General features: G+C 44.1%; 1 protein-coding gene across 1 annotated transcript in view; it reads left to right on the top strand.

The window, feature by feature from the left end:
- The window catches only part of LOC306916348 (uncharacterized protein), a gene marked incomplete at its 3' end in the record, with an annotated part of 32,074 nt that extends 17,594 nt beyond the window's left edge, over window positions 1-14,480 (top strand). Inside the window, exons 4-5 of the mRNA XM_079494182.1 lie at window positions 14,058-14,073; window positions 14,438-14,480. Coding sequence (XP_079350308.1) covers window positions 14,058-14,073; window positions 14,438-14,480 — 59 coding nt within the window. The remainder of the gene's footprint in view (window positions 1-14,057; window positions 14,074-14,437) is intronic.
- Between the last annotated feature and the right edge of the window lie 395 nt (window positions 14,481-14,875).

The raw sequence follows: 14,875 nt of genomic DNA, 5'->3' as shown, positions 1-14,875 counted from the left end.
GCCTTGCAGACAGAAAGACCCAGCAAACTCTGTGGTTTTTACACAGGCACCAGGACGGACAGACTCCCCCACACCCACCCACCCCGTGGGACATTTTCTGAGGAATGGCCTGTCTCCTTGCATTAGGGCACTGAGTCACAGCACAGCTCAGTGAAACAAGATAATCATGATTCACTCTGCACTGGAAGAAAAATAAAAACGTGTATCCAACAGTAGCGGTAATTTTCATCCAGTGTAGTATCTTAAGATCTCTTGTTAGTTGAGCTGTCTGTTTGCATGGGGTGTCCAAACTTTCTTTTCAAAGGGGTCCATATTAGAAAACCCACCCAAGGCCTGGGCCATGGCTCAGTGGTCCAGGCACCTTGGCTGGTAATCCAGTCTGGCAGTGTGCGGTGGGTTCGACTCCCGATCCCGACGGCCTTCACTGCATGTCTTCCCCCTGTCTCTCTCCCCATTTCCTGTCAGCCTACTGTCTGTCCCTCCATGAAAAAAATATAAAATAAAGGCGAAAGCCACAACAAAAACATTAAAAAACTAGAAAAAGTGCCCTTCTGGGCACAGGTCTCCACCAGGAGGATAGGAGTACATGTGTGTGATGTTTGGAAAAATGTTTAGGAGTGATATAAACACGTTTGATTGTTTTTTGCAACAATTTTCTTCATTGTGTTGAGGAAATGCAGAGTCAGATCACTCATAGCAAGGATAGAATTCTGGATGAGCAGGACATGTGCAGCATTTTGTACAAAACGGGCCACTCCTGAAGACTTTGGAAGGCAATCTTAGCCAATCAGTGTAGAATCTGAGAAATCAAACAGACTCGTCTTGATCACATGACTACAGAGATCATGTATACCGATTTGCATGAGATTTGGATGAAATCTGTGCGACTAATATACATTACATTACATTACATTACAGTCATTTAGCAGACGCTTTTATCCAAAGCGACTTACAATAATAACAATGTGTTTTGCAGAAATCGGCCTCATGGTGGCGCTCTAACCGGCAGATGTGGAGGGATGCAGGGAAAATGTTTTTCCATGCCTCTAGGGAGTGCGCATACAAAGTTGTACACAGAACGATGCAGTTATAGGTAAAACAGGAATTGCTCTGTTATAGCGCCACCATGAGGCTGGCTTGGAAAATAAATTGTGTCGTGTCGTCCTCAGCCTAGTGGAAATGTATAATTTCACGGAAATTGCACACTGTGTTTGTGATTTGTGGCATTTTGTTCGAAATGGACCAATCATGTGAGCTTTGGAAGCGAATCTTAGCCAATCAGGAAGGAAGATGGGAAATGGTGCAGATCCGTGTTGATCACATGACTATGGAGATAGTGTATACCGAATTGTGTGATGTATGGATAAAATGTGTACGAGTAATCTACAGAAATGTGTTTTGCCTAAATCGGTCTCATGGTGGCGCTATAACAGGCCGTTGAGGAATATTTGGGGCAGAGGTTCGTCGTTGGCATCCAGGGAGTGTGTGTGCAAAGTTTGGCATGGATCGGGCCAACGGTGCCGGAGATTAGCTGGTAACAGACGGACGGAAGGAAGGAAGGAAGGACGGACGGACGGACGGACGCACACACACACACACGGACGGAGTGCAAAACATACTCTCTCCCCATGCCTTCGGCCTGGTGGAGACAAAAAAGAAAACCCACCCAAGGGCCAACTACAAAATGTACCATCGGATTTAAACGATTCTATTTAACTATGATCATCATCAATGTTCTTTTGTCAGGTGTGTGCTGTACTGTGGGGGCACTCCCTGAGTATAAAAGTACAAACTTTTGTGTATGTTCACATGACCTGATGAAGATCAAATAGATCGAAACGTTGTCAGAATTTTCAATAAAGAACGTCTTTCTTATACCCATGGTGTGCGGGCTCCATCCAATACCTACTGAAGTTTCTTTAGCCCAGCACCCAGCCTGTTGATGTGCGTATTCTACGTCCGCTCGTGTGCTGTACTGTGAACACAAATTCAGCCTTATGTCAGATTACCAAATGAAATCAAGCAAGCAAAAAAAAAAAAACCTTTCATGTAAAAATGTCCCATACTGTTGGGTGGGCCGTTCATAATACTGTTGGGTGGGCCGTTCATAATACAATTATGTCCCATACTGTTGGGTGGGCCGTTCATAATACAATTATGTCCCATACTGTTGGGTGGGCCGTTCATAATACAATTATGTCCCATACTGTTGGGTGGGCCGTTCATAATACAATTATGTCCCATACTGTTGGGTGGGCCGTTCATAATACAATTATGTCCCATACTGTTGGGTGGGCCGTTCATAATACAATTCAGGTATGAAGCTGAGGGCCGTATAAAATTCGCCCCAGGGCCGCATTTGGCCCACGGGCCGCACTTTGGACAGACAGACATATCTACATGGTCCCCCCTACTGATGATGAATTTGAACTTCGGACTCTGTTCCATCTATTTAAATGTGTGATTGTGTGGTCCCCCTTCTTTTATCTTATCATTTTATTGGTGTATTTTACTATTTTAACAGTGCATTAGAATATTTATTAATGGATTGAGATGACTTAATTGACTGGACTGGACTATGACGGACTAACAGTTGTATGCCATGAAGTTGCCCCATCAGTGTTTTTTTGTTGTCTTTTGTGTTCTCTCTTGATACTGTTATATGTTGTGCTGCACTAAACGGAATTTCGTTGTGTCTCATACAGTGACAATAAAGATCTTATCTTATCTTATCTTACAGTGGTGGACAAATTAAGTACTCAACTCCTCTTTTCTAGTCTGTATAGAATAGATACTCCTCGTATAAGTAAGAGTACTTGCTTAGTGTTCAAAAGTAGGCCTCATTTTAAAAACACTTAAGGAGGCCTATTCAAAAGTACTTTTGGCATTGGTGTGTTTACATTTACAAATGTGAAACGTCATATGTTTCAAAAAATACAAATACAAAAGTAAAGTACAGAATCTCCTACTCAAGTAAATGTACTTTGATACTGTCCAACACTGCCTATACACATTCAGTATCTGTCTATACATCTGTACAGTAGGCTGTATGTCCGTCTGTCTGCAAATCTGTCCACCAGAGGGTGCTGCAAAGCAAAACAAAGTAGCACTGAAAAACATTACCAGACTATAGACACCCAGCCCGGGAACACGGTGAAATAGCAAGGATTGGCAATTCCGTACATACACGCCTAGAAACCTCCCAAATCCGTACATACTGTATTACACTACTACTGTTTTGACTGCGACGGAGGCGTGGCTTTCGCTGTATGTGCGGAATTGCCAATCCGCCAATTTCACTGTGCTTGGGTGAGATCATTTTGACATTATTTACGATTCTGCACTATTGGGTTACAACTCGGACGGGGCCGACGGAGTCGCCCCTACCGAACCTGAGCCACTAGAGACACCACAGAGCGCGCTAAAACACGCAAGTTGCCGTGTCGAACGTCGCGGTCTATCTATGGGGAAGATTTCAGTGTAATATGTATGGATTTTGGGGTTTTCTAGGCGTGTATGTACAGAATTGCCAATCCGTGCAGAATTGCCAATCCGTGCTATTTCACCGCGTTTGGGTGAGACCGGGTTGTGACACACAAATCGATAATTTCGGGCAGAAATCTCATATCTCCATATTTCAAATGTTTATGTAACACGCATGATTTAGTGGATTAATTATGACCCTAACATATAGAGACAAACTATACAGTTGCCTCATACTGTATGTTCACTTTTGCCCAAGAACTAAATCTAAAGTTACTATGTTTAGTGATCTTGTCTAAAACCTAACCACTGGGTGGTGCAGAGACCTGTTAAACTATCTAATAATCACTAAATATTAGAGACAGAGTGATATGTGGTTCTACCAATCAGCAGTCAGTTCAGGCCTGGCTGATATGCTGTTCCAGCCACACAGCAACCTGTTGAAGCAGTGATTCCCTCATACCTGCAGCCCTGAACTAATCAAGCCCAATTGAACTGAGTCAGTGCAGCTGTTGAGGTTAGAGACAGAAAAAAAGCCACAGTACAGACAGCAGTGCACTTCTCATGCACAGAACAGAGAGAGGAAATGTGTGAATCTAGAAGAATTGTATGAGTACAAACCACAGCGAAGTAAGGTAATAACTCACATCTTATAAGCTTAATTTTTTAACCAAGTTAAAAACTTGCCCACTATGATGAGCTGGTGAGGAGGATGAGGACCGGCTCAGGAGGTAGAGTGGCCGCTTGGGGAAAAAAAAGGATCCCTGACTCCCCCTGTGAAGGTGTCCCCGTGTCCTTGAGCATGCAATACACTGAACGCCTAACCGCCCGGTGAGCAGGATGGCCGTGTGTGTGTGTGTGTGTGTGTGTGTGTGTGTGTGTGTGTGTGTGTGTGTGTGTGTGTGTGTGTGTGTGTGTGTGTGTGTGTGTGTGTGTGTGTGTGTGTGTGTGTGTGTGTGTGTGTGTGTGTGTGTGTGTGTGTGTGTGTGTGTGTGTGTGTGTGAATGAATATAATGCACGTTGTAAAGCGATTTGGATGAAGGCACTATTTACCATTTACGTTCGCCACAGACTCATCCATCCCTCCTCGCCACTTCCTTGTCGCTCCGCTCCGCTTCCTCCTGGCCCTTACACCTCCTGGACGTGACTTGAAACAAGCCCAGCTTGACAGCACTAAAGATGACAAACAACGCTGTCAGCCCCACGGCAATGCTGGAGATGCAAGCGAAGCAGGCTGGGAAGGCTGGGACCAGTGGTGGAAGGTAACTAAGTAGGCTACATTTTTACTCTTAACCCTAGAACACTCAACACGGGTCACCCGGACAATTTTGTTTTGTAATTTTCATAGAAGGTAGGTTTGTTTCCCCAGTTTCCCTGCCCTGCACATTCCTGTTTTTTTTCTACAGGCAGGTGTTTGGGTGAATTTCACCCTTGTTTAGTGATAGTGTGATAGAGGAAAAATCCCATACACCCACAATGGACTTTTTTCTTTATTTTTTCTTCACTGGACCATTCTCACATGTCCCAGGAATGGGTGGACCAAAGGAGAAGTTCCCAACTTCATTTCTCTTTTTATTAGGAATATATAAAATAATAAAGATATGATGGAGGGATAATTAAAATAAATGTAATTAAATGCATTGGCCTATTAGGAACGACGCGAGTCATTCCACTAATACTGCTACTATGCGGCACAATGTTATGCGATGTTAATCAGGTACAGTTGGAGGCCATCTATATTGTCCTTTTCTTTTTGCTGAGGTTTGCGTGATCTGCGCAAAAGGACAGTTAACCCATTTTGGGCGGGAACCCCTTTTGGTGTTTTAAACATTGTTATAATTTAGCTATTGAAAAATAGCAGATCTACAAGCTCGTAGGAGCTTGTAGGTCTGCTATTTTTGAAAAATCGTGAAAATGTAGAAGGATTTTTTTCAGGATTTAGAAGGATTTTTAAAAGTTTTGAGGTCAGGCCTAAATGGGTCAAATTGGGACAATATCGGTGGCACCCAACTGTATGTGTTTTTTCCGACGCACTAACAATCGTTAGTCCGACACCGGCGTACCCAAAACCCAAGCCCTAAACCTAACCTCACAGGAAGGGTTAGTTTTAACCTGCCACGGGTTTGTTTTAACCTGGACGCATGTCGGGAGCCACGGGTTAGATTTAACCTTGGGTAAATTTTTCGTCACGAAAGTGTATCTTAATAATATCTTTACATTACATTTTTCCATTTCTGCTAAGCCACAATAAGCTATAGGCTTTATGCTTAGATTATTTAGATTTATATTTGGATAAAGATGAAACGGAAGTGGGGAGGAGGCGTCGCACGCGGGTGCTTTATCGCAGACTGTATGACCAGAAGCTGACTGATGCATGCTGTGCATTCATTCATCCATTCATCCATTCATCCATTCATCCATCCATCCATCCATCCATCCATCCATCCATTCATTCATTCTAGCTGCTGCTCCTCACTTCAGACCATGATTTCCATCCTGCTTTTCTTTCTTTCTCAACGCTACGCCTCCAGGTGGTCTTTGCTTTTCATTTTCTTCAGGTTCAGGTTTATAAATACAATTAAATGATTTTGCTTCGAGCACTCTCAGTCTTATATACACCAGTGTAAACGGGACAAAAACAAACAAACAAACAGCTATAGTGCAAAAAAGTGCAGAGTAAAGTGCCAAAGTGCAATACAGTTCAAGGTCAGCTGTTCAGCAGCCTGACTGCCTGTGGGAAGAAACTGTTACTGAGACGGGTGGTACGAGATTTGATATGCTCTGGTTTTTTGGAAGCGAGTAGTTGGAACAGGGTATTTGCGGGATGGCTGGTGTCTTTAATGATGTTGTGGGCTTTTTTTCGTACAGCGAGTGGTGTAGATGTTATGGAGACTAGGTAATGCTGTGCCGGTGATTGTAGCTGCTGTTTTAACAGTCCTCTGCAGCCTGTTGCCATCCTGATCAGTCGTGTTACCGTACCACACTGTGATACAGCCAGTTAAGACGCTTTCAATTATACAGCGATAAAAGTTCACTTGGTACTTAAAGGTATATTCAGTGATTTGACTTAATTCAAATATCACTTATTTTTTTCTGGATAATCCTCCCTACTATAGAGTGTGCTGACCATATAAGGAGTTCCTCCCTGTCCCCAGTGAGCCCCTGGGGTCAAAAAACCCTAGTTTCAGTTTTGGTGGCGGGTGGCAAAACCTTCATTCAATCAGGATGAGTGGGGCCTTCCTCCAATCATGATCGAGTGGGGGCGGGCCTTGGTGCACATGCTGTTGGCCTGTTGCACTTCCCCCCCACTGTAGAGCGTGCATGTGCACATTTTGTTACCGGGGCGGACTGGGTGGTTTTCCAAATCACCCAAATCACTGAATGCTCCTTTAAGCCAATGTTTTTTAAGGCGCATCAGAAAGTACAGTCGCTGCTGCGCCTCCTTGAGGATGTACTCTGTGTCGTTTCCCTTCTGGTGCCTTCATGTATGTCATTGCTATGTTGCAGTCATTGTTGTGGTAATTGTCGTATGTGTCCAATAATCACCTTCCATCTACACTCCATCGTCACTTCCTCACTCAGCGGCTTCATCTCAGCTCTTTCTATCAGGTCTTGAGTATAGGCCCTACCTTGCCAATGTATACAGAGTATTCTTCGTAGGTAGTTGATATGGAACACATCAACTACCTTGCTGTCTCCTTTGTTTCACATCCATATAGCAATACTGGCATCACTAGCGTGTACACCGTGTTGTACAGTTTTAGCTTGGTTCTTCTCTTCTTGTGATGCTGTTGGAGCTCCAACCCAGATGAATGCACCTCTTGCTTTTGACAGTCGATTGTAGACTACTGCAGTGTATCACATATCAGATCTAATTTGCCTATCATGTGTAGGCTGTCTTATCGTACCAAACACAAGCCTATGACGTGAGTCAGCACGTGACATTACAGTTAACGCTCAATCACTTTGTGAAGCACAGACACACACACACACACACACACACACACACACACACACACACACACACACACACACACACACACACACACACACACACACACAGCAGCCGCAAAATGCCAAGCCAGGCTGTTTCACCAACGTAAGAAGCCACAACAGACATCTGGGAATGTCAAGTCACCGAGGGTAATGCTCGGAGGAGGAAGAGGGGGAGTGCAGGAGGGTATAAAAAGTGAGAGATTGATGCAGAGGGTTCAGTTTGCAGTATTAAAAGTGGAGTATGTAAAACAAATGAGAGCATGAGAGAGGGAAGTATAGGAGGAGTGTGACAGCATTAGGAAGGGGGGGAGTATGATAGGGGGTGACTGAGGTGAAAGGAGGGAGGCGGGAGCTGATGTTTACAGCGAAAGAGATGTGAGGGGAGAGGAGGAGAGCAGAGGAGACAGAAAGGGAGGTAGAGCAAAGGGGCAGAGAGAGAGAGAGAGAGCAGCGCTGAAGATTTATGGCAAGGCGGAATGCTGAGACAGAATTGAGAGACTGAGATTGAGAGACGGGTGAATAAAACGTTGATTCCCACTCCTCACACAATGGGGCCAGAGTGAGGCTGTGCAGTGATCTGTCAGGTCTCTGCAGTCTGACCACGTGTGCACCCAGGCCCATAAACAAGCCTCTGCCTCCGTTTCGCTCTCGACATGTGTCCTCGCGCACCCTCCTATCTGTCCCCAGGACACCCATCAGTTGTGACACTGCCACAGGAAGATGGAGGAAAAACTATGAAGACATTACTGGGAACATAAAAGTTGGTGTGTGTGTGTGTGTGTGTGTGTGTGTGTGTGTGTGTGTGTGTGTGTGTGTGTGTGTGTGTGTGTGTGTGTGTGTGTGTGTGTGTGTGTGTGTGTGTGTGTGTGTGTGTGTGTGTGTGTGTGTGTGTGTGTGTGTGTGTGTGTGTGTGTGTGTGTGTGTGTGTGTGTGTGTGTGTGTGTGTGTGTGTGTGTGTGTCAGAGGCTTTCTGGGTCAGTGGCTACTTATCATGCAGAATTCCATCTAAAATTTAAGGATTATGCAGATGATGCCAAATGTTTGCTGGAGGTGATCGCGAGTGTCACATAATTGTGTGTGTGTTGTTTTGGAAGACTGTTTCAGTACAGCCCAGCATGCAAGGCTTAATAATAATGGTTCAAAACTGAAGCTGCACTGCCACCTGCTGGAAAGGAGACAGAATGGCGAGAGAGAGAGAGAGCGAGAGAGAGAGAGACTGTTGTAACTACAACATTACGTAATGTGTGTGTACATACATACAGTCATACATAAATAGAGAGAGCCACATACATACATACATACATACATACATATACGTTTTGATAAAATGAGCGATAGAATGAACTTCAAACTCAAGGCAGCAACTGTGTTCAATAAACAGTTTAATCCCGTGACACCGTGACGATAGGAATGAGGCCACGCTATAAACTCATCTGTAATACTCGTCAGAGGAACGAGCCCCCTGAAAATATCCTTCATCATCATGTGATAGCAGGAGTCTCATTATAGTTCACCCCTCTGCCACACTCCCCGCTCTCTCTTTAGCTCGCGCTCTCCTTCACACATACACTCGCACGCACACATACACACGTGCGTGCGTGCGTGCGTGCGCGCACACACACACACATGCACTTCATACTCTCAGTCATTTGACACTCTTATACACTAAGACATGTGCACCACACACACATACAGTATACACATGACATGCACAATCACACCGCCTCGACAGTTTCAACTTTAGTCCCGCTGGCCTGTATCACAGTATCCAGGGTGAGATCCAGAGGCTCATTAGCTCCTTCTCCTAGCCCACCTCTGGAGGCCATGTGACCTATATGCACCAGGGTCAAAGCTATCCTATGATTAACACAGAAAGGGATTGGTCTTGCGTAGCCATTCCGTCCTGCGTTGAATGCATCTATAGGGCTCTCCCGACAAGTCAAAAGCTCCCACGAAGATACATTACAATACTTTACTGTACTGTTCCAATGCAATTATTCCGTTTTCAAGAATTTCCTTGAGTCAAGTTACGTAATCTGGATGTTAATAGTGTCAGGCTATAATTCAATATACTGCCTCATTTCAATTAGGCAAATAGGTTCCGTTGCAGTGGGAAAAGACTGCCTACATTGAAAAGTGCAAATGTATCTACCCACCAGTTTTTTTCTCACTTGAAACGGGATATAATTTGCAAAGGTTTACTGAAGACTAAATAAGACTGAATGCAAGGGTTTTGCGAAGTAAACTATACAGCCAGGCCGAACAAAATGTGTGAATGCACAAGGGCATAAACCACATGCTTACTCATACTATTCTGGTAGTTGTGTGCACTCTACATAACTCCAAAAGCATTAATAGCCTATTATAGTGTAACTAAATCTGGTCTTTTGCCATAGAGTATACTTCAACTTTCTGGTCTGGAGGTACTCTTTACTTTAGAGTTGCTTTAAAGCTTGTATTAGAAAAAGAATTGGGGAGAAAAATGTACATTAAAAGAACAGAAAATAACCCCACAAGGGTACATGGGGAAGAGGACATAAACCATTAAAGGTTTCATGACATTAATTTTCATTTATTTTTATTTTAGGTTCCATGACCTCAATTACACCCACACAACCTGAACTTTTAACATTCCATGGATTTTCTTTGCCTGCGGTTGTGTGTTCTGAGGCCCTTTTGAGCTGCAATGAAAACAGACAATAACCCCACAGTGACATCTGCTGGCAAATTGTTATGTAATATTATATGGGATTTGTGGACTCTTACCTCACAGTCCACAGGAAAATCAGAGCACTTGTTTGAGCCAGAAAACACCAGGGGTTGCCATGGCAATCAATTGGCTGAGGCAGAGGCTGGAAATTGCACAGGTGGGAGGATTTAGGCTGATTAGGCCCACTGGCAGAGCCTGACCAGAGCCTTTTGTGGTGGTTCTGGAGAACCGTGGGTCCGACCGACTCGAGGCCGGGCACTGCACTCCCTGCGGGGGTGTGGAACGCGTGTGTCGACTTTGAAGTCGGTGGGGCGAACGGTTCTCAAGTTACGTGCATTACACACACGCACGCAGACAGAGACATGGCGCATTTATACTTTACAGTAGATGAAACTCTCACTGCCTACTAGTTTGCAAGCTGGCAAATTCACAAACCTGTCTGAATTAGTCCATTCACATGGTGTACATCTATCTGCTGCTGGCTGGTAGTGGTAACCCAAGTAGCCATGAAACTAATTAAAAATCAGTGCAGTTCCCCAACTTCTTGCCATTCACCAACTCATTTCTCCAGCACACTAAAGTGGCTAGATTTGAATGTACTGATCCTCATATTTCCTCAGGAGAAATCCAATAAGAAACGATATAGCCTACTGCACCGTGGTTTGTATGCTTCCACCAACCAGTTATTGTTTACATTCATGTCTGTCCAGACTCACATAGTATAGTGTTTTGAGAGGTCACAGTTCCCTCAAGGCTTTTTCTGAGATATCGCGTTGTAGGCTGAACTGTACAGACGGACAGACAACCCAGAAACATAATGCCTCCGGCCTAAGCTGTCGCTGGCAGAGGTATATAGGTCAAGGTTAAGGTCAAGTTTATTTATATGTCCCAAGCTGTGCATTCATTTTACAGCAGATGATAAAAACTCTAAAAACACATTACAAACAGTAAAACATACATAACAACAACAGACATACGTACATTATCACAAGATACATATTTGTATTACATTTAAACTTAGTGCTTAGTGGTCCTTGAGACGGTTCCAGGTGGTCCCCAGCTAAATGATGGAGAGTTGTAACCAAATATAGAAAATGGACCCAAAGGTCCATTTGGTTTCATGTTACGCTCTCAAGAGTTAAATAATGAATTGTTTAATATCTGCATTACTTACTTTACACAAAGACTTCACAATTACAGTAAGTAGAAGAAGTGTTATTTTGATCAACGTTTGCCAACGACATGGAATTGTGTGTCAACGATAACAAAATATTATTTAGCTACTTTTGGGTCTGAGAGGCTAAATGTCATCAAAAGGTGGTCCCTGCCCTGGCTCAAATGCACAATAAATAATGGGCCTTGATATAATATGAAAAAGGTTGAAAACCACTGCATTTAAATATAAAGTGCAACTAGAACCAAAGTGCACCAAGTGTAACTACAACTATCCTCACCACCCACCCCTGAAACTAAACGGCAGCTATACTTCCTCCTACTTCCCTTGTTGACGGCCCGAATGGAGGTTGTTTTTGGTTACAGGGGTCACTCTTTAACCACTGGCCGGAAGGCAGTAATACATATTCACGGTTTAGAGGGTAAGAGCTGTCTGCTCTAATTTATTGAGGATGCTTTTTTGAGCACCTGCTCGTCATATATTATATGACTCAGACAGCTGAATTTTACTCCCACAATCTTGCTAGCTAGCCCAATTATCAACCCTGTTAAGGGCATTTTTTTTGCAGAACAAAAACATCAATGATTTGTCCACCTGAACTTTTGCTAGCTTCCTTAAACAGAAGAGGCGCTGCTGACCTTTCTTATACACACCATTTCAGTATTGGAATCGAATTTCTGACGATTGTCGATAATGGTCCCAAGATATTTGTAATTGGTTACCACTTACAAATATATAAATAAAAAAACAGACACAAAAGGAAGCAAATCCGTCTAAATATATGTAGGTAAAAGCTATACAAAACTCCCAAAGGCCATGCAACTTTGTTTACAGCGAACCATAGCCGCGCACAGTCTAATCACATACTGATAAAAAAACGTGGAATTGCAGACATATTTAGTTTAGAGCGTGTACAGTAGATCGTCTATTTCACAATGTTTGCCTCTTTCTCACAATTTGGCCAATTTGGTATTAAAAAGATCTTAAAAGTCATTCAATTGAACATTTAGAAATGTGCAGATGTTGAGTGAGAAAACAATGTTGGACATTAAGCATGGGTATATACCCCCCATGGGGGTTCCCGGCTAGAGTTCTCAAATTCTTCCCGAACCCAACACGGCCCGACCCGATCAGTAGGGCCGGGCCGGGCCTCGGGCTCTATGAAAACCAAAAGTATATATAGATTTTTTTTATATAATTATATACACTAGTCCTATACCCGTTCTGAATATATGGTAAAGGGTTATTCATTATTATGTGTTGTTGCGCGCGCGCACACACACACACACACACACGGACACACACAGACACACACGATGCGATCCAAAAGTCCTCCACACAGTGTACTGTGATTGTGAAGTTGTGTGTTCACGTTAACATGCCCCCGTCCAACTGTCAGAGCTGGCTTTCAGGTGCCTGTGCCACGCAACCCCCGCGTTGGGCGCGATGCTTCCCCAAAGAAGAAGTTCTGTCTTTATTAGATAGATAATAGTTCTGTTCTGTCTGTTTGTGTATTTATCTATTAAGAAGATGGAGCTGACTGGCGTTTCACTTTTTTCACTCTGTGTAGAGTTCTCAAATTCTGCCCAAACCCGACCCGACCCGATGTTTTAGGGCCGTGTCGGACCTAAAAATCGATGCTAATTAGTCGGGCCGGGCCTTGGGCCAGATCAGTTAAGGCCCAGTTAGGGCCGGGCCTTCATGTTCAGGCCCGTTGAGAACTCTAGTAGTCCCGACCCCCCGTTTGGGAACCAGTGCACTACAATAACCTGCCTGGCCTGCATACTATAGTATAATAATAATAATAATAATAATAAAACTTTATTTATATAGCACCTTTTCAAATTTTCATTACAAAGTGCTTTACAACAACAAATCAAATATACAGCATGACCGCAAGACATTTCAAAATAAAACAAAAATTAGGAAAAATATATATACTAAAATATTTGAATGGGAGTGAAAGCTAATCTATAAAGGTGTGTTTTTAAAAGGGATTTAAAAGAGGACACTGATTCAGCACGCTTGATATGTAGGGGCAGTGTGTTCCAAAGTATTGGCGGCGCTATGGTGCTGAAAGCCTGGTCTCCTTTAGACTTTAGCCGACAAATTTGAGGGTTAAGAAGGTCATTGGATGAGGATCTCAGGGAGCGGGTTGGGACATAGGGAGAGATAAGATCGGCGATGTAGGGTGGAGCGAGACCGGACCTGGCCTTGAATATGGTGAGAAGGAGTTTGAAATTGATTCTGAAGGAAATTGGGAGCCAGTGCAGGGACGCTAGAACGGGGGTGATATGGTCAAATTTCCTGGAGCCAGTTAGCAGACGAGCAGCAGCATTCTGTACTAGTTGGAGACGATTAATAGATTTTTTAGTGAGGCAGGTATACAGAGAGTTACAGTAGTCTAAGCGTGAGAATATGAATGCGTGAATGACTTTTGTCAAGTCAGAGGGAGATAGAAATGATAATAGACCTGGACCAGCTCAGGCCGGCCCGTGCCAACAACGCTGGCCCACGGCCAGCTGACTAAAGGTGCCAGCATGGGATTGACGCCATGGGTTTGCAAAAGGTCAGAATGCAGCAGACGGGATCAAGTGACTTCCTTCAAACTGCAGTTTCACTCATACTGCAGGCCTGTGTGCGTGTGCGTGTGCTTGTGCGTGGGTGTGCCTTTGCGTTTGCGCGTGCGTGCAGCACAGGGAAGGACAGGGTAAAGCCACCGGTGTCGCGCACCAAAAATAGCCAAGCTTACAATGCTGCAATGTTCAATGTTGGGAACCTGATGATCTGTCATTTTCACTGACGTGCAGTGGTGACGCCACGTGCCTTCCAGCGGCATTGTTGCACTTCCTACATTACTGGTTCTAAATGTGGGGTTCGGAGATCCCAATTGGAGTCTTTGAGGTGATTGATTGAGTGCTAAAAGGATAACACGAAGTCCTGATGGCTTGTTTCCATTCTGGTCCTGTGTATTCAATTCATAAAGACATACGATACTATACTATGGCGGCATAATAGTAGAATGAATCTCATCCCCATTATGGTATCCTTATGTGAACGTGACCCTTATGCAGTGACGACGACTACGTGGGGGCTGCGGGGCTCGAGCCCCCTTGATGACTTTAGGGGATTTCTAACACCTCCCCCCGCCCCTGGGCATGCTCGGCCGGTCCAAACTGTAAATAAATGACCCAGCGAAAACGGGACCTTGGGGGGGGGGGGGGGGGGTGTCTGGGGGGCATGTGGGGGGGGTGCGTGGCGTGCCCCCACGACGATTATAAGAACATTTCGTCCCTGCCCTTATGGGTCCATTTGTTTCCATGTGTGCACTCTGAGTCACATGAATAGGCTACTGAAGATTTGGCGTAGTAGATCTTACATATAGATTGGGTTCCCAGACAAAGAAATTGTGACATGAACCCTTGCATTAGGAATGTAGACATTTGTGTCTAAGCCAGGCAATGTCGGCTACAGTTTATTCATTGCAGGTGATAGTCAATAAAATCTAAATA

This window comes from Electrona antarctica (assembly GCF_951216825.1).
Source record: "Electrona antarctica genome assembly, chromosome: 23".
NCBI classification, from domain to species: domain Eukaryota; kingdom Metazoa; phylum Chordata; class Actinopteri; order Myctophiformes; family Myctophidae; genus Electrona; species Electrona antarctica.
This window is presented reverse-complemented; position numbering and strand designations above follow the sequence as displayed.